The sequence below is a fragment of the Artibeus jamaicensis genome, unplaced genomic scaffold (genome assembly GCF_021234435.1).
Source record: "Artibeus jamaicensis isolate MK-2021 breed Jamaican fruit bat unplaced genomic scaffold, CSHL_Jam_final scaffold_847, whole genome shotgun sequence".
NCBI lineage: Eukaryota > Metazoa > Chordata > Mammalia > Chiroptera > Phyllostomidae > Artibeus > Artibeus jamaicensis.
In genome coordinates, this window is record NW_026522057.1 from 22,397,604 (window position 1) to 22,424,456 (window position 26,853).

Sequence of the window (26,853 nt, forward strand, 5' to 3'; positions counted from 1 at the left end):
GGCTCTGAGATCTTCAGCATGTGGCTTCCCAGTTTTCCTGGGGCACCGCCATCCAGTGAGCAGACCAACGCGACACGTGCAAGTGAGAGGTCACCCAGGAGGTTTCTGTGGGCCTGGCCTGGGGCAGTGTGCCTCATTCTGCCCACATTCCTTTGGCCAACACTTTGTCACATGGTCACATGGAGCTGCTAGGGAGACTGGGAAATGTAGTCCACCTGTGTGTCCAGGAGGCGAGCCCCTTGCACTGCAGTGCCTTCTTGATCTTGAGGCTGTCAGGCCAGCCTTAGGACAGGGGCCCTGGGGGAATCAGAGAGCATCACTGAGCCAGGTGGGGGTCAGGGAGTGAGTGGGCCTGCTGGCAGCTCTGCCCTGAGGGGAGCCAGCAAGGACAGGAGCAGGAAGGTGGGTGAACTTGCTGGGTTTTGTGTCTCACCTCTGCCCCACCGGCGAGAGACACTGGTAATGCAAGCTGAAGTGAGGGGTGGGGAGGAGGGTGCCGACGAAAGGGGCCTTTACACTTTCTGACACTTTCTGACGACCCCTTGTGATACCTGGCTCCATAGACTGCCCCCTGGGTAAGGCCTGGCCTGAGTGACCCCGCAGGGCAGGGCCCGGGGGGCCTAGGTATAGTGACCCCCAAAGCCAGCTGGCCCTTGGAGCCCCCTCTTGAGAAGTCAACCTTGGCAGCTCTACACCCACATGCACACGTGGTCATGTGTGAGTGTGCACACACACCCCAGCACTGTCCTCGGAGGCTCCCCCCTCCTGATCCCCACAAGGGAATCCTACGTGCCCCCCGCTCACGCTTGGGAGCACACTGCCTGTGCGGCACTTGCCATGTCTGTCTCCCTAGGGCACTGCTTGTCAACCCTTCTGGGACTCAAAGGACTGACCAGCATCTTCTTACTGCCAAATCAGTTCATAGCTGAGGCCTGATCTTGCCCTAGAGGAGGAATGTCGGGGCAGGACCCCAAGACTCACAGTGGCACAGCCAGTAGACCCCAGACCTTCCCACGGTGGCCTCTGGCTCTGCTTGCAGACAGTAGCATTCAGCCTGGTCCCCTCTGTTCCTAGCTCCTGTTGACCTTGGCCCACCAGGGCAGCAGCCAACTGTGGGAGTGGGACCCAGGGAGGTGGCCCCTGGGCCTGACTATGACCCTCCAGCTACTCCACATCCCAGCCGGTTATCTCTGGGCTTGAAGCTCAACCAGAAAGGAAGCTTCTGGATCCTTGGGCACCAGCTCTGCTAAGAGCCAGAAGGTGGCGCTGGAGAAATAACCCAGGTCTCCCCAACAACAAGGCAGGCCCGTCTTATCCTTGGTGGCACTGCTCCAGCCAGAGACTCACCCATCACCCACCTTCACTTTGCCAGCTCCCTGGGGAAGAACAGAGCAGGGGAGAAAATGGACCTGGGCTTTAGAGTCTGGCCATGCACCATCCCAGTCTGGTCACCATGGCATATACAATATCTACTGCACAGCAGTCAGTTAGCAGTCATTGAGTAAATTTATGTGTTACACATCTGTTCATCGCCCCCCATCTTCATGTGCACCGTCCACGCTTTCATCTGCCCCCCACCTAGCCATTGTCCATCTGTCCACCAGTCTTCCCGTACACCTCCATGTGTGCTCGTTTGTGGAGCTCTGCCAGTTATTTTCCTGTCTAGTTACCCACCCATCCATCGTCTATCCAGGCCTCCACCCACAGACGAATGTGCATCCATTTGTTTTTAGCTTCTCATCTGCCCGCCCACCTATGTGTCCGTCCACCCAGCTATCCGTCCCACCCATCCACGAGTTCCTGGCCAGGCCCTGAGGGAGAAGGCCCCACCCACAGAAACCAAAGTGAATCAGCCCACGTTCCCGCACTTCCAGAGCTCCCTGGGCAAGCAGGGTAAGGGGCAGGCTTTCCACCCCAGGGCCATGACTCCCAGCTTCTCGGGCCCTGGGATAAACATTTGTCATCCCTCTGAGAGGTGAGCTCACATCAGAGCTTGCTGTCCCAGCTCTGTAGATGGCCCAGAACCAAGTGACAGGTCCCAAGGAGCCCTCCTTCCCACCCCACGTCTGCCTTTGCGGCCTACTCACTGGCTCTGTAGCCATTCTCATCATAGTGAGGCCGCTTTGGGCCTTTCTTGTAGAAGGACAGTCCCCTCCAGGGTCACTGGGACCCTGAGGCCTGCCTTCCAGCTCTGGCAGAGTGGCCTGCAAGTCCCCAGCTTTGTCTGGGCATTTTTGTCATTTACTGTGACATCGTATGCACTGCAGTGCTTCGTATGGGCAACGCTTGCTCATGGCCCAAGTGACCTGGGGGGACAGAGCTTGGGGTCACTGTTCCAGGTTCCAGGCCCAAAGTGGGGACCCTTAGGTGATGGCTGTCACTCTGCCTAGGCTGGCAACATTGCAAACATCAGCAGCGCTTTACTCAACCTGCTACTGACCCTCCTCTCGGGTCAGGTCTGCATCTCGCTGGCTGAGCAGCTCACCAGGAGAGGTGAGTGAGGGCAGGGGGACGCAGTGGTGTCCTGCCATCAGTTGGGAATTAAGAGTCCCAAGGAATGTCTACCCACACCTTAGAGCCTGTAGCTCCTGCCTTGGTGTCACTAGCCTGCTCAGCCATTCACTAGTGAGGCTGTCCAGGGACACATGGTTGGCATTAGGGGAAGATGGCTTGTGCCAGCCCCCATAAACATAGAACTCGGACCAGCTCTGCCCTTGGCCCAGAGATGCATAGAATCCAGACTCTCCATGGAGATGCCTTCACATTCAAAGTCATCATCTTCCAGTTTGTCAATTTCTGCTCCTCTCCCTTCTGTGCGGCATTCTTCAAGGGCAGGTGAGGGCCCCCTGCCTTCTGAAGTTGTTGCCTCCCAAGGACGTGGCCCAGCAGGAGAGCAGTAGCATCATTGAGCCTCCAGACTTGTCTCTACCAAGGTCTTGCTGTTGACCTTGAAAGTGGACCTTGATTTCCTTGGGCTTCAGTTTTCTCAGCCAGAACAGACCAACACCTCATAGGGCAAATGTGAAACTCTAACACCTGCATTCATTTACTCATTTTTCCCTGGGGGCCCAGGTCTGTCTCACCTACCTCCTGGTGGTGCAGTTTGGGGTCATTGCCATCCCTGTGGCAACCTTTCGCTGAGCACCCTGGACTGGATGCTGGGACAGGAATAAACCAGAGCTTTTCATTCCCTCAGGAAGCTTCTGTTTTTTAACGACTGGTCAGGAGTCCTGAAGGGCTAGGCTCCCAGGGGGAGGCGTTACCCTGTAATTGCCCTGCATTTGATGGGAATGGAAGGGGGAATCACCCAAAGAACTTGTCCCCACAAGCATGACACCCTCTTCCTGGGCCTTCCTTGGCTGCTCAGGGGTTGAGCAGTACATATGGGCCCTGGTCCCACATGCCCCTGGGAACGCAGCCCTCTGGGGCCAGTGGGGACGGGGCAGGTCCTGTCACCAGCATTGGCTCTCAGTGCAGGGGAGGGGCATAGAGGGCAGAGGGGTTCAGCTGTGGCCTGGCTCCGCCGCAGGAGGGCACATACCCGCAGGTGTGTGGGACACCTTGGTTACTAAGCATGTAGAATGGGGATGTGAATGCCCCCTGGGTGGCTCTTAGGGGTTGCAGGGGTCGTCCCACCCTCAGGTCTGGCAGGGGCAGGATCTGCCTGTGGGGCTCCACAGAGCAGGGGCCCAGCTCCGTGCTCTGACGGGGAGGTGGGGGCCTCCCCAGACAGTCTCTAGGCCTGGAGTGCGGTGCCCTGTGTCTGCCACCCACGGTGTGACCCAGCAGCTGCCTCCTCGAGCTCACTTAGCATCTCTTCATCATCACGGTGGGCAAACAGCTGGTCAGTGGCCTGGAGGAGTTCGTCGTGCCGTGGGTACAGGAGGGGTAGGGGCACCAGGTTGGGCCTAGTCAGGCCGAGGGGAGGGCTTACATGGGAATGAAGCACAGACTCCCGCACTGGGGGTCAGGAGAAGGAGAATGTGGGCTAGTTCTATCTCCTGTAAAGCTCTGTGTCTTTGCTTCTCTCTGAGTGAAGGGGGGGCAATAGGGACCATAATACCCCTGTGGGAGTGGGTTTGGACCCAGGTGGATGTGAGTTAGAAGACTGTTCCTTGAAGACCCTTCAGCCCTGTAAGCTTTCCCCAGCACCTTCGCCTTGGACTACCACGTCTCCCGGACCAGTAGGAACAGCGCCACCAGCCGCGCTGCGAGGTCAGCTTCAATGCTGGCGCCTGCATCTCCAGCCTACCCTGACCAGAGCAACCACAGGCCCAGCAGTTGGGATATCCACCAGATGAGGGGTGGGAGCTGGCGGGGAGGGGGCCGGACCTTTCTGAGAGGGGAGGGCACGGGTGGACCGGGTGGGGCGGGACCCAGCTGGGAAGGCAGGAAGCTGGGTCTGGAGGAGCGGGGCCAGGAGGGGCAGAAGTGCGCGGAGTGGAATCGAGAGCTTCGCAGGATCCGGCGCCCGCCGCAGCCCAGGGGCAAAGCCTTCCGCGCAGGGGAACCTCCCTCTCTTCTGCAGGAAGCTGCTGGCTGTCCGTCTGGGCTTCATCATCACTTTCGAGGTAGGCTCAAGTTCGGGCTCTGCCGCCGGCTGGTTGTAAATAGGGATATATTACAGAATAGGATCTATTTCATAGTATCATCACGAGGATTCGATGTCCATCACTTGCCTAGCACATCGTAAGTTCTCAGTGATTTAGTCTCACCACTACAACTACTACCACCTCTTGGCAGCAGACTTGGGGGTAGGGAGGAAGCCTGTTCTCTCCAGCTTTGCTCTAGATCCCTCTTTTCTAGCCCTGCCTCTAACAGGGTCCCAGTGTGAAGGGGTTCTAATGATATGTCTGTGTTTGGGGGCAAATGACAACTTATTTATGCTTCGGTTTCTTCACTGGTAAAACAGGTATGGAGCTGTATTTACCTTCTAGAGTTGTGAGGATTCAATGAATTAATACTCGGACAGCCCTCAGAATAGTGCCTTGCGTTTAGTAAGCGCTCTATAAATTAAGATTGTTAAGGCAATCATTCTCTCTTTGGTCCCCTTTCTCCCCAGCACGTGGTATTCTTCTTCCTGCGCTTCGTTGCTTGGCTTGTGCCCAACGTGCCAGCCGACCTGGCTACCAAGATAAAGCGCGACCGCTACCTGGCTAAGCAGGCGCTAGCGGGCTACCGCAAGGGCGCCGCCTGCAGTCAGAGGGCCTGGGGACCCTGGCCCCGCCCCTGGCCCCGCCCCCTCCCTCCCTGGGCCTTAGCTCAACTTTCATCCCTCGGGTTCTGGTTTGTCCCAGCCGGAGGGAGGATTGGCCCGATTACCTCTAATTATCTCCTCGCCCAGCCCTTCGCCAAACTCCGCCCACGCCCCTCTTAAACTTAGATACTGGCTCGGGTCTACTCTGCTCTGCGGGCCAGCCTCCTCAGCCTGACAAAGTCATGATTTCCGTTCGCTGCAGCAGAAGCTCTGTCCCCGGAACCCTGGATGCAGGAGCGGGTGAGGCAGGACTGCCCTTCCAGGACCCTAGTTCCCCAAGAATGCTCCTTCGATTATGGTTCTCTGCTTCTAGCTAGGGGTCTGGGCAGTACCTTGGCCAGCGTCCTCAAGGTCGCCCCAGAGCCAGAATGAGAGGGTCAGAGTTCTCTGATGACCCCTAGTCCTGCCCTGGGTGCAATGTTGACAATACACCTCTCTCTGCGTCTGCACTTGCTGCCTCTCCCTGGACACCTGGTCCCCATTCCCTCTGTGTAGTGTCTCCTCATTATGTGATGATGCTCTGTGGGGGGTGGGCCAGGAGTATATGAGGGAGTGGAGGCCAGGAATCACTTTGAGCTGAATGGTCACCAGTTGGCAGGGGGAGTTCACTGGGGCCTGGGCCCTGGACGCCCTGCCCCGTATGTTCATCAAGGCCCGTCATGTACGGCTGAAAATAAGGATTTAGTCAGGTCAGCTGAGACCCCTCCCGGTAGGACTTTCACACTCTTCGCCAGACCCTCTCCAAAGCCTGGCGAGGCAGTGCAGGGCAGTGATTAAGGACACTTGTTGGTGGTGGAACCTCACAGACCTCCCACTGAATATCACTTCTGACTCTTATCAGCTGTGTGACCTTGCGCAAGTTATTTAATTCCTGAAACCTCAATTTCATGGTCTGTGAGATAGGTGCTTCTTAGAGCTGATGAGAGGTTTCAGTGGGGTAGTGCCCATCACAACCTGTGCGAGCCTCGTATCCTCACCGGAAAAACAGGAGCCGTCCCAGCATCCAGAGCAGCGCCTGGCACACAGGGAGTGTACAATAAGAGTTATTAGCAACATGAATATTAGTATTTAGGTACATATTCACGTTCATGCTAAGTGCCTGGCAATTACCACGTGCTCAAATAAATGGCAGGTGGCTCTAGGGAGAAGGCAGCTTCCCCTTTCACAGGTGTGGGAAGACTGCATGCCAAGCACAGAGTAGGCCCTCCTTCCCTGATGCTGGTTCTGCTTGGGCTATTTCAGTTGGTTTGTTGAGGGCTCATTGAGTGTGGGCTAGAGTCTGGGAAGGCTTCCTGGTGGAGGAGGCCATTAGAGGTGTTGAGATGTGTCATTCATGAAGAGCGGTGATGCTGGCAGGACTGGCCAGGATGATGCCAGATGCACCACATCACTTGCCTTCCTGATTTCAGTTTGTCCCCCAGGCGTAGAGACCAGGGACCCTGCTTGGTAGGTGCTGGAGTGGGCTCAGAGAGGGTCAGCCCACTGAGGAGTTCTCAAGGTCCCTGAAGAGTCCAAGGTTTGAGAGCTTCCCTGAGAAGCTCCCCCAGTGCTCTCCTGCCCCAAGGAAACTCCTGATCACATCTCACATTTGGGAAGCTCTAGAAGAGGGTGTCCTGTCTGCTGGGAAGAAAAGTAGTACCTCCCCGTCTTTAGGACTCGGTCTGGGGTCCTTCAGATCCTCTCCTGGGCATAGGACTCCCATTGTTCCAGCCCCCCTCTTGTACCCCAGACTGGCCAAACCGGTTCTGGGGAAGGGGGGCGGGGAGCAGGCACGTTGAGACAGCCGCCCGCCCGCCTGCCTGCCTGCAAGGTTCCCTCCGCCTTCACCTCCCCCCTTCCCTGCCCCACACAATACCCAGGAGCTTGCATTGCCCGGGCTCAGGGGCCATGCTGACATCGCCCCCTGAGGACCTGGCTGCAACCCCAGAGCCCCCAGGGTGGCCCGGAGCCCTGGACCGTGCCGGAGGCTGGACGGAGCTCCCCAGCTGAGGTAGGGCCCCCACGGCGGCCAGCAGCCCCGTCCTCCTCCCGCCAGTCTTCCAGACTGAGTCCTTTGTGCTGCCTGACTGGCCTCTGATCCTGGACCGCACTCACTTAGGGCCTCCTGGGGCTCCACAGCCTGCTTGGCCTGGATCCCCTTTTCCAGCCATGACCTTCCGCTTGGCTTTGTCCCTTTAGGGGCAAAGGGATCTTAGCAGGGTCCCTACTCTGAGCAACAGGGCAAGGGGCACCACGGAAGGGGTAGGGAAAACTGGGCACAGGAGGCCAGAGGTGCTTTGCCTGGACCATGGTGGTGTCCAGGGACCCACTCTGCCAGCCTTGCAAGGGGATCCATTGTCCTGTGATTAGCAGTTCCCACTGGATGGGCCCTTGGCCCCTGCCCATCCTTCTCAGCTTGCAGAGATGCTCTTGATGACACAGGTTTCCTGGAAGGGGCAGCCAGAAGGGGCCTTAGGGGCTGCTTTACAGATGGGGACACTGAGGCCCAGGGGCAGACTATGACTTGACTAAAGTGAGTCACACCAGCCAGGGCATAAGGCTGCACAGCTGTCCATGTCCACACAGGGCCTTGAACTTTGGCAGGGTTTTTCCCTGTGGGTTCCAGAACGACTCTGGCCTCATGGGCACTGGAGTGTCCTGTGGTCATGTCTTGGGCAGGTAATGTCCCTGCTCCCTTGGCCAGGTGGGCCACATCTCCGGAAGGCCACAGGGCAGGCAGCACAGCTAGCTGGGTCATTCCCTGGCTTGGACCCTGGCTTCTCCCCTAGAGACCTGCCTCCAAACCCCATCTCCCCTCAGAAAGCTTTCCACCACCACCACCACCCCATATTCACCCAGTCTTCTTCCCCCCAAAGCTTTAGGAGGGTTATTCCTGCCCCAAGGGCTCCATGTTTTGCTCATTTATCTCTGCAACTGACAGTGAGGTGAGGGTTCCTTCCTGCCCTTCAGGCACTTCCAGAGCCCAAGTGGAGAAAATCTCCCAGAATACAAGGGAGCAGGGGCATGTGCGTATTCTTGCATGTGTGTGCCCACAGAAGCAAGTGGGACCGCTGTTGAGGACTTCCGGTTCCTGGAGAGAAGACCTGTCCAGCAGAGAGTGCTCGGTCTCATGTCACCTGCTAGATGCTTCTGCAAAGGAGGGTGTGTCTCGCCCTCGTGGCCTCAGGTTTTCCATCTGTGTGATAGCCCAACCATCTCCAGAACTGGAGAAAGACTAATAATACTCAGAAGGATGACCCTTAATGACAGAGCTCCCCCTATGGTATCCTGAATTCTCATTTGTGTTTTGAAGCTGGCATGACTATCCTATCTACCAGATGAGGAAACTGAGATACTTACTTAGATGGATAGAGGTTTAAGGTACAAGCTAAAGCTGCCCCTGTGGGGGACAGTAACTGTCCCTTAGGAGCAGCATGCCCCCGACCCAGGCAGGGGATGAAGAGAGCAGGGGAAGAGTTGAGGGGCTGTGCAGAGAAAGTGGGGCCCAGTCACAGGCCCAGCTGTCCCCACTGGGTCCTCTACTCTCTCCTCCCTACCTCTCTCCCTGGGTCACTGACACTGTCACTGTTTCTCTCAGGCCAAAGCTTTCTCCTTGTGTACTAGGTATTTCAGCCAGAATGGTTAGCTATTACTTCCTCCAAGAAGCCTTCCCGGAATGCTCAGGTTGAGTCAAGCCCAGCACCCTGCTCTTGTGGTTCCTCTGGTTCTGCTCTTGCCAACCTACATTGTAACCGTTTCATTCTTGGCTTCCCCACTGGACTGGCAACCCCGCAGGGCATGAAATGTTCGTCCATCTGTCTCCCTGGGTTTTTCTGGGCTTCACCCTTGTCTCTGAGTGTCTGGTCTGTCTGAAATTCTCCGCGTCTCTTCCTGCCTCCATCTCGGTGTCTCTGAATGTCCCAGAGTCTGTGATTTCTGGTTTTCAGCACTTTGGGTCTCGGTTTCTAAGCTGCTGTCTAAAGGGTCGCTGTCTTGGTCTCTGTCTCCTGGGCCTTCTAGCCCTGCCAGGCTGGGCACTGCCCTTTTGGCCTGAGGGGCCTCTGGGGTTGGGGGGGGGTTCCTTGCTGCCCCGCCTGCCCACCGCGAGGCCAGTCTAGGGTAGGCCCCCGCCCAGCCGCTGCCTGCTCCCTCCCTCCCTACCGCCTGCCTCACCACAGGGTTTGATGAATCAAACTCTTTGTCTGGGTGGGATCTCCCCCAGCCAGCTGGGCAGAGAGAGGGCTTCCCCTGCCGGAGCAGCCGAACATCGGCAGCAGCGCGCCTCGTCTGGAGAGGTGAGGGGCTGTAGGAGGGCAGGCGGCGGAGGGCCACCCAGCAAGAGCCGTGGGAGCTTGGACCCCTGGATCGTGAGGCCTGTCCGGAGGCTTCAGCAGCCTCCCCGGGGTGACTGCCTAGGGCAGAGAGGATCCCTTCAGCCTGGGCTGGGAGCTGGCGCAGGGAAGAAATCCTCCTCCCCCCAAGTTGGGGGGCTGGGACAACGCCCTGTCCTCCTGGGAGGGCGCAGCCTGATCTGCGTGGTGGCACTCCTGGCAGTCTGTGACCCTCCCAGCCAGCTTGGCATGGGTGTGGGCACCACTCAGCACTGAAGGCTGCTACTCGGGGCACAGGAAGGGAGGTTGGGTAACACCAAGGCCGGGACTTCTGGGCCTGGATGTTTGTGTCTGCATCCTGGTGAGTGAGCGTGAATGGGACAGGAGTGTGAGAAAGCTTGAGTGGATGTGTAAATAACTGCTGGGTCAGTGTGTGTGAAAATATGTAGTTGTGTGTGTGGTGTGTGAGCCTGTGAGTGTGAATGTCTGAGTGTACCTGTGGGAGTGTGTATGTCAGCATGTATACCCGGGAGGAAGTGTGTGTGGATGCCTGTGAAACGTGTGGGTTTGTGTGACAGTGCGCCTGTCTGTGCATCTGATGGTGGGTCAGCGAGAGAGAATGTACCAGGTGGTTTAAGGCTGGATTGCCTGGGCTCAAACCCTGGTTCCACCAGTCACCAAATAACCTCTGCGCCACACTTTCTTCACCTACAGAGTGGGGCTAAAAATAGCATCAACTCAGGGTTGCAGTGAGGATTAAATGAGATAATATGCATAAAGCACTTGGCCTGTCATTCATTAAATGCCAAGTAAGTATCAGCTATTCCTGTGTAATTAGGCATGTGGGTGTGCTTGGACAGGTGTGTGCATACGTCTACATGAGGTTCTGTCCAGGCCTCCAGGACATGGTCGCTTACTGGCCAGCCCTGCTGTCCTGTGTCTGGCTTTGAAACCTTCTCCCCTGCAGGCCCAGGTGAGGGGCAGAGCAAAAGAGGAATGGACTGTGGGCCGCCTGCCACCCTCCAGTCCCACCTGGCTGGGCCACCTGGTACTGCCCGCCACCCAGTAGCTGTATGCCAGCAGGAGAGTCTATCCTTTGCGGAGTTGCCCACCCTGCAGCCCCCAAGCCCTGTGTGTCTGGATCTCTTTCCTGTCACCCCAGAGGAGCTGCAGGCTCCTGGCAGCCGCTGGTCCCTGGGGACCCCTGCTCCTCTCCAAGGGCTGCTATGGCCACCGTCCCCAGGAGTCCCAGACACCGAGACTGCTACCAGTGGGGGGATGCGGCCCAGCAGGGCTGGCAGCTGGCCACACTGTCCTAGTGCCCAGCCCCCAGCTCTGGAGGGACCCTGGAGTCCCCAGCACCCCCAGCCACAGCGCCGGGCCAGCCATGGCTCAGAGAAGAAGTCAGCCTGTGAGTTACTCTGGGTGAGGGGGTGGTGGCCCAGGGAACAAATAGGGGGCAGGTTGGGTGGCTTTTTAGGACTCCTGAGCCCCAGAGTTCCCCAAATAGGCAGGACAAGTGGATTTTATGACAGAGAACTTGGAGCTCAGGCAAGATGAGTGACTTGTCTGAGGTCACACAGCACATGAGTGGCTGTCCTGGTCTCCCTGGCCCTTTGCCCAGACTCCCCCCACTGCATTCAGGCACTGCACTCTCTCCACCCCTCTTGTCAAATTCGTTTCTCCAGGGAGCAGATATTGGCCAAAACGTTGCCCTTTCCCTTGGGCATCTTGCTCAGATGCTCCGGGCCACAGGGCAGCAGCAGAGGGGGCATTGGGGAGAGACCCCAGTGGATGCCAGCCTGTGTCCTCACCCCACCTGCAGGGCGCAAGATGCGGGTGTACCAGCGTGAAGAGGCCCACGCCGTCTTCCTTGAGCCTGGCCAGGTGGCAGAGCAGTCCCTGGGCACAGAGGAGCCTAGGTCACTAGAGCTGTCTGGGCCCAGCCGAGTGGGCCTCGAGGGGCCTGAGCGGAGGCGCTTTTCTGCCTCTGAGTTGATGACCCGGCTGCACTCTTCCCTGCGCCTGGGGCGGAATTCAGCAGCCAGGACACTGACCCAAGGGTCAGGCACTGGAGCACCTCGGGAAGGTACCTGCTCCTCCCCTTGGCCCTGAGAGCAGCCCATGAACCAGATGCAGGGTGGAGCAAGGCTCACTCACTGGACACCTGAGACTGGGTGCTGGTCAGCTGGAGTGTGGTGCCTGGGTGTCCAGGGCCACTCTCTTTGGGCCACCTACCCTCCGGTCTCTCCCTCTCCAGGGAAAGCATCTGGAAGGGAGTCGCACAGCGTAGAGATGAAGGCAGACGTCGTGGCAATGGCAGCCCCTGTGGACCCGGGCACGGGCCATGGCAGCTGGTCTGAGTCCAGGTACCATCTCCCACTCCAGGGTCAGGTGTGAGGCGGGGCGCAGGCAAAGAGCCCTGACTTTCTCTGTTTCCTAGGCTGGAATCGCAGGAAGAGCCGGCTCTGGGTTCCAGAAGTGCCAGCGAGCGACGACAGTCACGGTTCCTCCTTAACTGTACGCGGGAGGGGGTCTTGGAGGTAGAGGCTAGGGGTTTGGGGAATCTGGGAAACGGGTTCCAAGAATTGAGAAGCAGGGATCGTGTGAGAGGGGGAGAACTGAATTTCAGTATCCAGCACAGTGGCTAGCATGCAGCTGGTGCTCAAGCAATGTTTTGGGGATAAATGAGTGAGTGAATGAATGAATGAATTCGCTGTGTGCGGCTATCTGAACCTTCAGAAAGACTTGTTGAATGAGGCGGGCTCTTGGGGGAGCCCAGGAGGCGCCGGACCACGGCTGGCGGGCTCCCCACAGCCCTCCCCTGCCCTTCTCCCCTCCCAGCCGTCCTCTACCAGGAATACAGCGACGTGGCCAGTGCCCGCGAACTGTGGCGGCAGCAGCGCGAGGAGGAGGGCCCCGGGGAGGAGGCCGAGGGCGCGGAGGAGGGGCCCGGGCCACCGCGCGCCAACCTCTCCCCGAGCAGCTCCTTCCGGGCGCAGCGCTCCGCGCGAGGCTCCACCTTCTCCCTGTGGCAAGACATCCCCGATGTGCGAGGGAGCGGCGTCCTGGCCACGCTGAGCCTGCGCGACTGCAAACTGCAGGAGGTGCGGGCGGGGACTTGGAGGGGTGGGGCGGGGCGGGGCCAGCAGAGCTGCCAGTGGTGGGAAGTGGTCCTAAGGCCCAGAGGGGGTGGGGCAACAGTAGGAGCCGGGACAGGAGTACCCGGTCCCGAGATTTAGCAGGACAGCAAACTGTAGAAGGCGGGGAACTCGGGGCCACAGGAGGAAGGTACCAATGGAAAGGTAAATCCGAAGGTGGTTGCTAGGACCTGACAAAGCGGAGCTGGCTGCAAGCGAAGAAGGAGGAGCCTTGGAGCCAAAGGCCAGAGGAGAAGCTGAGAGAGGGGGCGGGGTGAGGGAAGGGTCCAACGGGGCAAGGCCTAGGATAGGGCAGGGACAAGAGGAGGGGCGGGTTCAGGCTGGGCTAGAGGAGGAGGGAATTCGCTGAAAGCTGGGACCGGGAAGCTTTAGAGCCTATAGAGTAGCCAAGAGCTGGGGCAGAGTCTTGGAGGGCGGGGCCACTGGATGACTGGCAGGGCTCTGAACGCTGGGCTAGGGGCTTAATCCAAGGCTTCGGCTTGGTTTGAATTTGCACGCGACAGGAGATGGGTCCCGAACACCACCAGGCACCAGATCAGGGATGGCGCTAGAGATGGGGTCGGGAACACGGGGTGTGGCTGTGTCTAAGGAGGTGATGTCCACGGCTTGGGGTGGGAGTTCTTCGAGAAGGGGTTGTCCTGGTGGTCTGGTCCGGCAGATTCAACCCCGCATCTGCCCTTGCTCAGGCCAAGTTTGAGCTGATCACGTCCGAGGCCTCATACATCCACAGCCTATCGGTGGCCGTGGACCACTTCTTAGGCTCAGCTGAGCTGAGTGAGTGTCTGGGGGCGCAGGACAAACAGTGGTTGTTCTCCAAACTGCCTGAGGTCAAGAGCACCAGCGAGAGGTGAGGGACTGGCCTGGCCTGGCTGGGGGCGGGGACCAAGCCTGCGATTGGCCAGGCTCCCAGGTTTCTGGTCTCGCCCTGGCCCTGACCCATTGCTGACCCCTCAGGTTCCTGCAGGACCTGGAGCAGCGACTAGAGGCAAATGTACTGCGCTTCAGTGTATGCGACATTGTACTGCACCACTGCCCAGCCTTCCGTCGTGTCTACCTGCCCTACGTTACCAACCAGGCCTACCAGGAGCGCACCTACCAGCGCCTGCTGTAGGGCTGGGGACTCTGAAAGGGGGGATGATAAAGGGATTCTCAGGTGGGATTAGGTGCAGAGGACTGGGTGAGGAAGGGTGACCTGAGAGGGAGGGGTCCCTGAAAAGGGATCTGTGGCCAGAATGCAGGAAGGTCATGCTGAGAAAGCACCTGAAGAACCAATGGGGTAGCTGGCTCATGAATCCCAGGAGTTCAGGCCCAACTGTGACCCCAGATCCCTCCCCATTTTCCAGCTTGGAGAACCCCAAGTTCCCTGGCATCCTGGCTCGATTAGAAGAGTCTCCCGTGTGCCAACGTCTGCCCCTTACCTCCTTCCTCATCCTGCCATTTCAGAGGATCACCCGCCTCAAGATGCTGGTGGAGGTACCTACAGGGCAGGCACCGGGCTGCAGTGAGGGCTGGTGAAGGAGAGGCTGCTGGGCCTTCCACAGCCCTGTTTGGGCACCCACGGGTGGGCAGGATCATGGGAGGTGGTCATAGCCTGCCTCATTGAACTCACCCACCTTCTAGAACATCCTGAAGCGGACAGCACAGGGCTCTGAAGATGAAGACATGGCCACCAAGGCCTTCAATGCACTCAAGGAGGTGAGCTTGGCAGGGCAGGAGCTGTCTGGCTCCCAGGGGCCTCCCCGGAGCCTCAGTGAATCTCTAAAACAGCCCCAGCCTTCGGAACCTCTGGTCCCCAGGTGGGGGTCTGAGGTTGGACTCTAGGACCAGGGTTTGGTGGCTGCAAGTGACCCACCTATGGCCTCCCCAGCTGGTGCAAGAATGCAATGCCAGCGTGCAGTCCATGAAGAGGACAGAGGAGCTCATCCACCTGAGCAAGAAGATCCATTTTGAGGGCAAGGTGTGTGCCCACAGCAGGCTGGACAGGCACACAAAGGGCAGCTCTTGTCCCCTCCCATCCCTGGCCTGTGCCCTCTGCCCTGCTGCTCTGGGCCTGACCCGTTCCCTGCCTTGCCTCCTCCACCTTCCCAGATCTTCCCACTGATCTCTCAGGCCCGCTGGCTGGTGCGGCACGGGGAGCTGGTGGAGCTGGCACCACTGCCTGCCGCCCCGCCAGCCAAACTGAAGCTGTCCAGCAAGGCGGTCTACCTGCACCTCTTCAACGACTGCTTGCTTCTCTCCCGGCGGAAGGAGTGAGTCGGGGGAGGGTGTGAGGGAAGGTTGACTGGAGCCAGGCTCCCTTCTGCTTCACTCATTGGCTCACAACCAGTCCATCTCTGGGCCTGGAAACCCTGGCCAGCTCCAGACAGTATTGCCAGGGCACCCTGAGCCCGGGAGGCACTGGCAGAAAAGACAGATTCAAGGCAACTTCATCTTTCAGAATCAAGAGCCGGACTATGTGCAGAGGAATTGAAGCTCTGAGCTGAAGTCAGTTAGAGCAGAGATTAAAGAGCGCAGTCCTGGAGTCCCAGGTCTGCCCTGAGTCATAATGATAGGAGCCAACTTTTACTGTGCGCCTATTCCATGCCAGGCACGTTGTGTGGGCTATTCCCTTTTGTCCTCTAAGTGTTTCCCTGGGAAGTAGTTGCCCTTGTTATCCTTGATATCTTGGAGCTGGTAAATGCAGGAGTCAGGAGGAAGCCAGGTCCGTGTGATGCCAGATCTCAGCTCTTAACAACTGTACTGCCCTGGCTTCCACCCGTAAAATAGAGGCAACTATGTAGGGAGAGTCACATGATAACAATACACGAAAAGAACTTAGCGTGCACTTGGCACATAGTAAACACTCCACTCAGTGTTACACTGTGGTTATTATAAGTTTGGGATGATGGAGAAGACTTCCTGAATGAGGTCAGCCTTAAGGCTGGATGGGATCAAGAATGGACATCTTCCGCTATGGGAAGAGTTCATTTCTGATTTATTTCTTTGTTCAGTGCAGCGTCCCTAAAACCCTGTTCTGTACTGGGCCCTCTCATAGGTGCTGGGGACACAGAGGTAAATGGGACTTGTTCTCTGCTCACAGGAGTCTCAGACCAGGGAAAACACATCCCGACAAGCACCTGGTCAGGGTTTTGATGGAAGGGTGTACTCATACTGTAGCACACCCCAGTGTGGGGTGAGAATCAGTAAAGCGCCACGAAGGAAGGGACATTTGAGGTGGGTTCTGAAGGATAAGTAGGAGCTTTCCTGGTAGGGAAGGAGTTTGGGAGAATATGGTAAAGTCACAGGAAGGTGTAAGAGCAGAGTGTGTGTGGTAGGGAGTGAAGCCTATGTGCCCAGATGTGCAGAGGGGAAGTTGGAGTGTCAAAAGTCAGGGTAGAGAGGTTGGACTTTCCGAGGGCAGTAGGAAACATGGAGGATGAAGCAGAGGCGTGGCGTTTTACTCTTGGCCAATGTGGAGGATGGACGGGAGGGGGAGACCGAATCTCTCACAATTGCTCAGGTGAGAGTAGATGCTGCAGAACGGACAGGTGGATTCTGGGGACAATAAGTAGATGGATGGGATGTAGTTGCTGGTGTGGGGTCAGGGGAGAGGGAGGAGAAGCAAGGATGATGACCGAGTTCCCTCTCAGGAGGGGTCTTTCACTGGAATGGGGAGCAGCGAAGGGATCTGGTTTGGGGTGGGAGATACCACATTCTGTTTAGATGAGCTGAGACAAAGGAACCTATGGAACATCCCTAAATCGGCCCCCCCCCACACCGCCCCACAACCCACCCATCCTTCCTGCAAGTGGCTACTGGACCAGAGTGAGCAGAACAAGAGACAAAGTCCCACTTCCAGACCAGTTAGTGGGTCAGGCACTAAACAGAGTGGAGGTCTCATGGAAGTTTCTGCCCGTTGGCTCTTAGAATGGGCTCAGGGCAGAGGCTCAAGGAGAAGGTATTAGCACGCCAGCCCTCAGGGGCTGGTCTGCTCACCTTCCACTTGTTAGTAACCTGGCAGGAACGGAGCTCCCAATTCCTTTAGTGGACTTTGCTGGCTGCCAGGGAGGCAGTGCTCTGCGCAGCCAAGATTCCTTGGGGAAGGTCCTAGAGGGGCAGGTGACCCCCCTCTTTCTTTAATAGAAACTTGGCTTGTCCTGAGGGTGAGGCCTGGCTGACCTCGCCTCCCTGGTCCTTCAGGCTGGGGAAGTTTGCCGTTTTTGTCCATGCCAAGATGGCCGAGCTGCAGGTGAAGGACCTGAGCCTAAAGCCCCAAGGCATCCCTGGCCACGTGTTCCTCCTTCAGCTTCTCCACGGGCAGCACGCGAAGCACCAGTTCCTGCTGAGGGCGCAGACGGAGTAAGTGGTCCTGGCCATGGGGAGAGAGGACCCCACCTCAGGCAGGCACTGGCCTTTTTTCTCTGGTTTAAGGGCATGAACAGAGCTGGCACCCAGGGGGTTCTGGGCCTGCTCTGTTCTTTTGATCGAGCTGGGTGGGGCACAGGGCTCTGGGAAGAAGGCTGGGAGGTGTGTCCTGGGGCAGGGAAGACCTGACCTGGGTTCCAGGTCTGGACATCATACCTCATTCTCCCAACCATGTTGCCACCCCAGCCCTGGGAAAAGCAGTTTGCATGTTGTGATAACTCAGCCTCCCTTCCTAGAAGTGAGAAGCAGCGATGGATCTCTGCCATGAGCCCCTCCAGCCCCCAGGAGGACAAGGAGGTCATCAGCGAGGGGGAAGGTAGCAGCCTGCCACTCTCCTCCCTCCAAGGCCCACATCCCCTGGGCTCGGTACCTTGTTGCTTTCCCCCTTCCCTCCAATCCTGGGCACCATGTGGCCAGCGAGGCTACCAAGGACAGCGATCCAGTGGCCTAGGGTAGTTGGGTGGCTCTGCGGAACCTTGAAGGACAGGGAGAATTTACAGAGGACAGGCCGACCCCCGTGTGCACAGGCAGTACCTGGGAGATGGCAAGGCCTTTTATATCCTCCTGTTTCCTCCCCACAGAAGCCTGTTTTACAAGTTAGAAAGCAGAGCCTCAGTAGGTAAAGTGACTTGTCTAAGTTTACCCAATACTACCAGCCCACCCGGTATGGTAGAGAGAGCTGAGAGCCTGGACTGGAATAGATTCTCTGGCATGAGCCCTGCAGGAATCCTGTGTGGGCTGGTGGGTGAGCTTCCCATTCCAAAGAGGTGGTCAGGGAAGGGCCTGGAAGGATGAGGAGGGGCAGCCATGAAAAGACCTGGGGCAGAGCGCTCCTGGTACGAGGAACAGCCAGTGCAAAGGCCCTGAGGCAGGAGGGAGCTTGGAGTGTTGGAGGTGACCAGTGTGGCTGAGCTTCACGAGCGAAGGGGAGAGGGAAAGAAGAGGGGAGGAGATGAGGTTAGCCGGGGGCAACGCAAGACTGCACAGGGCTTTGTAGGCTGCTGGGAGGACTTAGGACTTTATTCTAAGAGGAGTAGGAAGCCCCGGAGGGTGATACATGGGGGGAGTGATGTGGCTTGAATCCCAATCGAGAACAATGGCCTGAGGGGAGTACCAGAGTAGCATTAGGGAGCATATCATGGGGCCATTACCCTTCGGGGGGGGTGGTTCTGGGAGCAGCTGGGCATTGGCCTGGAGGTCAGGAGCAAGGTGTCGGGCTGAGCTGGGAGGAGAGAGCCCTGGGTGCAGAAACAGTAACTGAAGCTGGGAGAGACTGAATTCACCTCGGGCTTGTGTTTAGGGTAAGAGAGGAGAAGAGTGGCCAGGGAGGGCTAGGCAGGGGCAGAGGAAAAGAAGCAGCAGCGAGCACCCTCCCACCCCCTTACTTCCTCCAACTGCCCCTCCCTGCCCACCCCATCATGCTCTGGGACTCCCTCAGTCTCTCTTGGGCTGTCAGACCGCCCCCAGGTTCAGTGTGTCAGGACATACAAGGCACTGCAGCCAGACGAGCTGACCTTGGAGAAGACTGACATCCTGGCAGTGAGGACCCGGACCAGTGACGGTGAGAGGGGCCCTCTGGGAAGGGCTCCCTGATGGGGCTGGCATGAGTAGGAGGTAGCTAGATGGCTGAGACATCACAGGAAAAGGTTACGCAAGCATTGATCAACCAGCCACAGCATGCTGGAATGAAGTTAGACAAGAGGAGGAACTTCCTACTTGTAAAGATGTAGGATTAACAGTGACTGATGGGGAGAGTGGGAAATACCCTTCTTTGAGGATGTTAGGCAAAACAGGCCAGAAGTTCCTCTATGAGACTCCGAGAAGCAGGGTCCTTCTTGGAGCTGGGAGACGCTCAGATGACGTCACCTTGGCCCCAGTGGTGCAGATGAGGTTTGCATCAGGGCCTAGGGGACTTTTTTTGCAGACCTGGCCCCGGTGTGGCTCTGATGTCACTGATGTTGCTCCCGACCTGTGTGCCCCTAGGCTGGCTGGAGGGGGTCCGCCTGGCAGATGGCGAGAAGGGGTGGGTGCCCCAGGCCTACGTGGAAGAGATCAGCAGCCTCAGTGCCCGCCTCCGAAACCTTCGGGAGAATAAGCGGATCACCAGTGCCACCAGCAAACTCGGGGAGCCTCCTGTGTGATGGACAGCCATGGCCTGGGACACCAGTTCCACGCCTGGCTCCTGGACAGGTCTGGAGGGGGCCTATAGTGTCTCTGTGCCCCAAGCCACTGCTGCTGGGACTTCTGCCCTGTGGCCGGGCATTGAGAGTACAGCTGTCCTCACGCTTCTTGGTGTCCACTCTCCAGGGCTGGGGGTGGGGTGGCATAGGGTCCACAACAGGTGACCTGATATCCGGCAAAGACTGAGGCCCTCTGCCTTCCATGTCCTTGACGCTGCCTGACTCCTGGTCCCTTTACCAGGGGTCTGGCGAGGAAAGGCTCTGGTACTAATGGGTCCTGCAGCTGTATGTATCGGGGTCTTCTGGCCAGAGCCTGCGTGGGCCCTGGTTACTACTTGTCTGTAAATAAACTCCCATCATGTCTTTGCTTGGAGTCTGTGAGCCGTCTGATGCTGCGCCCACCCAGCCCCATCTCCCCAGCTAAAGACCAGGAGGGCCTTGGGTTGCCTCCCATGAGGGATTTGCTCTTCTATAGAGCTCCCCTCTCAACCAGGGGAGGCTGGGGAGGGACTGTGCGTCAACTGCTTTGGGCTGCTAACAAAATAGCACATTCAAATAGGCTGAAATATTAAAGAAACTATATTAGTTCTTGTACTTGTTTCTTACAGCTTCTCTAACAAATCACTGCAAACTAGATGATGTAAACGGCAGCAGTTTGTTCTCTCACAGTTCTGGAGGCCGGCAGTCTCTGGTATCAGTGGGTCAAAACCCTGGTGCCTGGACGTCCGGGCTCCATGCCGCAGCGGAGATATTCTCAAGGGGAGATCTGTTCCTTGCCTAGTTCAGCTTCCGGCGGCTGCCAGCCCCTAGACTGGCGGTCTCTGTCCCTGAGACCACTGCCTTCCCACAGCATCTGTCAGGTCTTCCTCTGCTTCCCTCTTATCAGGCTACCTGTGATTGCATTTGGGGCCCACCCTGATTCTCACTTCTTAACATAAATTCATCTTATAGTCTGGCTGGTACAGCTCAGTGGATTGAGCACCGGCCTGCCAACTGAAGTGTCGCTGGTTCAATTCATGATCAGGGCACAAGCCTGGGTTGTGGGTTAGGTCCCTGGTTGGGGGCGTGTGAGAGGCAACTGATCAATGTATCTCATACATCAGTGTTTCTCCTCCTTCCCATCTCTCTAAAAATAAGTAAATAAAATCTTTGGGGAAAAATCCATCTTATAATTCTTAACTTAAATCTCATTTACAAAGCTCCACCCCCTTTTTTTTTTTTGTCATGTGAGATGACATTCAGAGATTCCAGGCATTAGAATGTAGATGTATTTTGGGAGACCTTTTCTCATTGTACCACAGTTCTCATGACAGGAGTATAGAGTAGGGTGGGGTTCAGGCAAGGCTTGATCCAGTGGCTCACTGCTGTCTCTGAGGGCTCAGCCCTTTACATTTCTCAGCTCTGTCGTTCTTGGTGTCAACTGCATCCTAAGGCTCCCGGGGGCGTCTTCATTCACATCCAGCATAGAAGAAGAGAACTGGGTTTGTGTCCACATTCTCAGAGTCCTGGGACACTCTCTGATAGGACCAGCTTGGGTCACCTCTGGGCTGATCATGGAGGCCAGGGCGTGGTGTGTACTGATGGACCTAAGTCCAGGCTGTGTGCTCTATCCCTGGAGCCAGGCTGGGGAAATGTGTGCCCCGAAACCCTATGGACCCCCTCCAAAGGAATCGGTGGCAGTTGCAAAGGAAGGGTAAATAAATGCTGGGGAGGCCAATTCATTGGCATCCACATCACCCAAAAGGAGTAGGAGGACCAGGGAATAGAGAACACTTGTGAGGACGGGAGCATCCTTCAGCCCTCAGGAAATCGTGGGGCAGAGCAGCCATGAGTCGGGGGTGGTCCCAGAGGGTGGATGTGGGCAAGTGGGGAGAAGGCCCTGCCCACAGGAGGCCTTTGAGGGTGACTTTCTAACGTGCAGGGGACGGTGCAGGGAGTGGACTGTGCCGGCTAAGGAGGCGGGCACGTTCTGAATTTAAATTCTGGCTCAGATGTTTATACCTGTGTGATTTTTTAAAAATAAAGCTTTTAGTTTCAGAAACGTGGCAGAGGCTGTACAGAGAGCTCCATGCGGGCTCTGAGTCCTCCCTGTTGTCCACGCCCCGTGTCGCCTGGCACGGCTGTCAGAGCCGAGGAACCCACACGGGCACGTGACTGTTCCCCGAAGCACAGACGGGGTCTGATTTCACCAGCTGTTCTGCCCACGGCCCTTTTCTGTCCCAGGGCCCACTGCGGGACGACCCACGTTGCACTCAGTCGTCACGTCTCCTCTGTCTCCTCTGGTCCGTGACCGTCCCAGGCATCCCTTATTTTTCATGACCTTGACCATTTTGAGGAGTTCTAGTTGGTGCTTTGTTAGACTGTCCCTCTATTTGGGGTTTCTCTGATGTTTTCAACTGGCTAGACAGGAATTATGGGTTTGGGGCAAGAATTCCACAGAGGCCAAGTGCCTTTCTCATCACGTGAGCTCAGGAGGCAGGTGACTTATTCCCAGTGGTGTGTGCCAGGCTTTGTTCTGTGGAGGTAAGCGGAGCCCGCACCAAAAAGTGTGTGAGGTGGGGTGGGAGGCAGGGCCCACCTCCCGGAGGGTGTATCTACCCCCAATATATGGGATTCTCCTGTCCAGGGAGATTTGTCCCTCCTCCCCCGCCCCCAACTTATTTAACCAACCATTTTTTTCTATCAGCATGGACCCATGTATTCATTTATCTCTCTTATCCTTTGGATTGGAATTCAGTCCTAAGGTACTTATTTTGTTGTGTAAGTTGTTCCGCTCTGGGCCATTGGGAGCTCTTTCAGATTAGCTCCTGTTGGTTGGACATCCTCCCATCCTTTTGTTTTCCGAGCTTTTCCTTACTTTCTGGCACTGGAAGATGCTCCGAGCTCCCCTTGTATTCCCCTGCCTCAGTGGTAGAATCCACCATTTCTGAGGCGTGTGGTTCCTTTCACTGGTGAGTGGTGTTTAGGAGCCAAATTCTGGGTGCTCACTGCTATTGAGGTGTCATTGCTGCTCGTCCCTCCTACTGAATAGAGGTAAAAAGACTGTGTGTGTGTATGTGTGCATGTGTGCATGCGTGTGATTTTAAGGCAAGACAGTGGCTCTAGTCCTCAGTTAGCATTTCTGAAAAACGGGGATGGTGAAAACCATACCTGCTTCATGGAACTACTGTGAACTAAACTATGGAAGGTTGACATAGTACGTGGCCCAAAAGAAGTTAAAAAAAAAAAAAAGGTGGCTTGTCTTGAGCCAGAGCTGCATAGCCAGAACATGGGGGCCCCTGCGAGGGGGTGAGGCCTCTGTCTCTTGAGGATTTAAGGAACTCAGGAAGTGCAAGAATGGGATTCCTGCACTGAGTGAAGGCCGACAGGTCTCTGCCCTTCCAGTGCCGAGTCTGCAGGGTGAGAGTCCAGGCTGGCGAAGTACAGGAAACGCGTTCAGCCTGCCCTGGAGTATCTGCATGCTGGCTGGCACTTGTGTCTGGGCTAGATTCTCGGGGGCTGGGATGGGGGTTTGGGAGGTCCGCTGGCTTTGAGGACATGCTGCCAGGCAGGGAGACCAGGGCTGCACAAGGTTCACCAGGCCCACATCCCTCATTCCCCACCTGCCCAGGCAGTAGATCCAAGCAAGACAGGTTGGAAAAGCCCCTATCTCAGTGGTACCTGCCTCTGCCTAGTAGGCCCTGCCCTGGTGTTTGGCCTTGGCCAGGGACCCAGGGCCCTGTCTTTGCTTGCTGCAGGAGGAGGAGGGAGGTGGGGTAGTACTGGGAAGGAGGGGAGATGGCAGGGTGGGGGGGGGGCATGTCTGTGGCCGGGATTCTGGCCCCCGAGGCCGTCTGCTCTGCGTCTCCAAACCACAGAATGTCGGGAGCCCATCTCCATGGCTTCTGGCAACCCCGTCCCCACCCAGGGCCAACCCGCTTCTCTGCAGTCCCCCTACCTGAACCTATTGTTGAGTTTATCCTGAATAGAAGTTATAAAAACTCCTGTTCAGCTGCTCATTTTCAGGGCACACTGAGGTTTCAGAGTGAACCAGGAGCGCCAGCAGGCACTCACCTCTGGGTGGCCAGCATGGGGCCCCAGCATGGAGGCAGTCACTTGTTCCTGTGCTGGTTTCCAGAGCAGGGACTCCCAGGCGGCCCTGGGAGGCGGCGAAGATGTGGGGTGGCAGGAACTCTCCTGCACTGTTGGCAGGGTGTCCGCTGGCACAACTGCTTTGGAAAACAGCGTGACCGCATCTGCCAAAGCTGCGCATGTGCTCACACTCTGACCCAGCGATTCCACTTCTCTCTCTGGGTGTAGACCCAACAGAAATGCTCAGGGATGTGTCTCAAAAGACGCAAACTAGAATGTTCTTAGCAGCACTGTGCATTCATTGCCAGAGAACTAGAAACCACCCAAATGCAGGTCAACGAGAAAATGGATCGGCTGTGGTCTGTTTACACAGGGGAGCGCTACCCGGTGATGAGAATAGACCATCCACAATTACATGTGAGGGCTTGGGCAAGTCTAAACATAATGGGAGAGAGCGAGACATGACAGAGGATGTCTTAGGTGATTATCTTTGCATAAAGCACCAAAGCAGGCAAATGAATTGATGGCTAGAGGTCAGAATGAGGTGCCCTGAGGTCACAGTGGGGTCCCCGAAGCAGGATTACTAACCAGTGTGCTCTTCACAGAGACCGTTCACTTTGGGACAACCTGTGGAGCAGCACACTGAAGGTCTGTACCTTTGTGCATTGGAGTCACACTTTAACAGAACCTCCTCCCCTCAGTACCCTGGTGGGAGAAGCCCTGTGGCTGTGGGTGCGCAAGTAAGGGAGAAGTCAGCTCTCACAGCAGGTCAGGGCGGGCTTCCTGGGGGCAGTGCCCCCCCAACTACATCCCGAGAGCTGAACTGCAGGTGGTGGGTCAGGGACATGACCAAGCTGGACCCAGGATCTGTCCCCTGGGAACCAGCGACTTGAGAAGTGAGGAAGAGAGGAGTCAGTGGCTTGCCTCCTTGACCTGAGCTTGGTGTTGGCTTTGACCTGAGCGTGGCATTGGCCTGCTCCTGCTCTGCTGCCATGTGGGAGGGCCCAAAGACCCTTCTTGCTCCGATAATTTTTCTGGCTTTTGGTGGAGGTACCTTCTGATCCCAACAGAGCTAAGCTGTGAGCCTGAACTTTCCTCACTCAGGGATCTGTGTGACTGGAAAGTGGCCCTTTCTCTGGTAGAGGAAGTTTGGTAAGCAAGGCCTTTGGAAGGTTGAAGTTCGTCAAGGGGGCGTGAGTGGCAGGACCTAGACTTGGACTTGACATTCTGCAAGGCCCTGCTGTGGGCCAGGGACTGCCAGGCCCTGTGTCGGGCGCAAGTCCAGGGATCCTCATGGCAGCCTGACTTCGAAGGGCAATGGAAGGCTCAGAGGAAACGCTTTGTAAACTGTGAAGTGCAGTGCACTCGGAGAAGCCTGAAACCCTTCCACGCCTGACTGACTGGTCGGGTGGCCCTGTGTGCTTGATATGAGTGCTTTGGGCTGGAGATGGGGTTGAAATTAAACCCTGAAGGATGCCACTAATGGAGATGACATTAGAGCAGTGATAAAATGCTAGGTGCCCCTTGGGGACCACCCACCTGGGATGAGGCCTGTGCATCTGTCTCCATAGTAAGCAGTATTGGAGATCCCGTTTTACAGATGAGAAAACTGACTTCTGAGAGCAAGGCACTGGGCGGGCCCCACGCAGGCCGGCTGCCCCGGCCTCCTTTCTAGCTGGTCTTCAGGCCCCAGGCTCGTTCCAGTCTCCCGAGTCTGCCCTGGCTGCTCATCTCCCTGGAATATTCTCCCTTCACATCTTGAAGTCTGGCTCCTTCTTGTTATTCAGGCCTCCACTCAAACACCACCTCCTCAGGAGACTTTCCCTGGTCACGCTCACACGTGGGGTCTCACCACCCTCCCGCCCACCACTCTGGTTCCTTGTTTATCTCTTTATCAATCTGTGTACTGTCGCCTCCCCCACTGGACTGTGAGCTCTAGGAGGACAGGAGCTCAGTCCCTGGGACCTTGGCTGTGGCCCCGGTGCCCAGTGCAGCGCTCAGTACAGAGATGTTCAAAAGGGATTCGAACCCAGCTCCACACCAACCCCAAGCCTGAGCTCTTCACACCCTCAGACCTGCCCTGCTTCCCCGCTCCAGCCCAGGCTATGAGCCACAGGGGCAGGAAGGGGTTTGGTGCCTGCAGGCCATGGGTGAGGTGGCCCCACCTGGGCTGAGGCCACCCTGGGCACCGAGAGACTGGCTGGGCCACTCTTGCTGCCCTGACCTGAATTTGAACCTGGGCTCGGCTCTCACTTCCTGTCCTCGAGTGACCCTTCCCCGCAGCAGGGTCCCTCTCTCTGGGCCTCAGGTGTCCTCCCCAGATTGCATTGCTGACACTCCTGGGAGAAAGAACAAAGGGACATTGGCCACCCCTTTGGCAGGAGGGACTCTGGCTAGACAACAGGTACACTTTCCCAGCTGTGGCAGCAGTGACAAACACCTGGGCAGCTGGCGGAAGTGCAGGTATGAAATCCCCTCCCCGCACGGCACGAAGAACAGGACGAACAGTCACCTGCTTGGGAGGAGTGCAGGGGGTGGACAGGATGACCTGTGGAAGCCACTTTCAAGCTCTTGGCTCATGAGCTGCCCTGAGGGCTGGGGACGTGGTCAGGAAGCAGGGAAGGGCTGGCTGCTGGGCCTGGCTTTCTAGACGGCAGCGTGGGTGTGGGAGAAGGTGGAGGAAGAGGCTGGAAGGGCCTGCTCATGCAAATGAGGCAGTGGAGACATGGGAAGTTCTCAGATGCACTAGAGCTTCCAAGGTGGGGAGTCAGGCAGACCCGGCTTGCAGTCCTGTTTTACCACTGACAAGCCAGGTGCTCTGGGAAAGTCACTTCCCTTTCGGAGCCTCAATTTCCTCACCTGGTAAATGGGAATAATAATGCAGATCCAAGGATGTGACACTCTGGGAAAGGACTTTGCAAAACGCATTATGCAAAGGGGAAGTGGTATAGGCCCGACTGGTTACAATAACCATGGTGGTGTTATTGTCTCCAGTTAGACTTGTGTGCCAAGGACGAGGTCCTTTAATCCTAAAAAACGACCCTGTTGTTTTTAAATCCTCACCGAGAATATGCTTGTTGATTTTTTTAGAGAGGGAGTAAAGGAAAGAGAGGAGAAGCATTGATCTGATACCTCCCGTACACGCCCTGACCACGGATGAGCCCACAGTCTAGGTGTGTGTCCTGATCGGGAATCGAACCCACAACCTTTTTGAGTATGGGGCGACGCTGGAAGCAACTGGGTCAGGGCAACTGTCACCCATTCTACAGATGAGGGGACCGATGCTCAGAGAGCAGATGAGACTCGCCCGAGGTCACGTAACCAGTTGGAAACTGAATCAGGACTTCAGTCCCCATCTGATTTCAGTCTGCTCTGTGCAGCTGTTGGTTGACTGAGAAGGTACTTTACAGATTAATTGTGATGAATGTCATCATCTTATTTTTTGTGGTGACTGCTCTTCATTAACTGGA

General features: G+C 56.8%; 1 protein-coding gene across 3 annotated transcripts; it reads left to right on the plus strand.

Annotated features, from left to right (window-relative positions):
- Nucleotides 1-4,455: 4,455 nt before the first annotated feature.
- ARHGEF19 (Rho guanine nucleotide exchange factor 19) lies at nt 4,456-19,685 on the plus strand. Of its 3 annotated transcripts, XM_053660173.1 has the most exons (17): nt 4,456-4,571; nt 5,063-5,497; nt 10,535-10,978; nt 11,393-11,656; nt 11,828-11,936; nt 12,011-12,087; nt 12,412-12,674; nt 13,415-13,575; nt 13,683-13,835; nt 14,072-14,201; nt 14,349-14,423; nt 14,596-14,685; nt 14,817-14,977; nt 16,908-17,066; nt 17,369-17,448; nt 18,589-18,693; nt 19,116-19,685. In XM_053660173.1, the coding sequence occupies exons 2-17, from the start codon at nt 5,440-5,442 to the stop codon at nt 19,271-19,273; spliced, it is 2,487 nt and encodes an 828-aa protein (XP_053516148.1). In that variant the 5' UTR covers nt 4,456-4,571; nt 5,063-5,439; the 3' UTR covers nt 19,274-19,685. The 3 variants fall into 3 exon arrangements, with proteins under 3 accessions (XP_053516148.1, XP_053516149.1, XP_053516150.1); XM_053660174.1 differs by lacking the exons at nt 4,456-4,571; nt 5,063-5,497 and adding an exon at nt 6,634-7,247; XM_053660175.1 differs by lacking the exons at nt 4,456-4,571; nt 5,063-5,497 and adding an exon at nt 9,373-9,531.
- The last annotated feature ends 7,168 nt before the right edge of the window (nt 19,686-26,853 follow it).

Bases quoted from the DNA above. Each gene is read 5' to 3' on its own strand.
- ARHGEF19 (XM_053660173.1), top strand. From the start codon at position 5,440: ATGATTTCCGTTCGCTGCAGCAGAAGCTCTGTCCCCGGAACCCTGGAT. The intron at 11,937-12,010 runs GTACCATCTCCC...TCTGTTTCCTAG, and splicing joins GGCAGCTGGTCTGAGTCCAG to GCTGGAATCGCAGGAAGAGC. The intron at 14,978-16,907 runs GTGAGTCGGGGG...CTGGTCCTTCAG, and splicing joins CTTCTCTCCCGGCGGAAGGA to GCTGGGGAAGTTTGCCGTTT.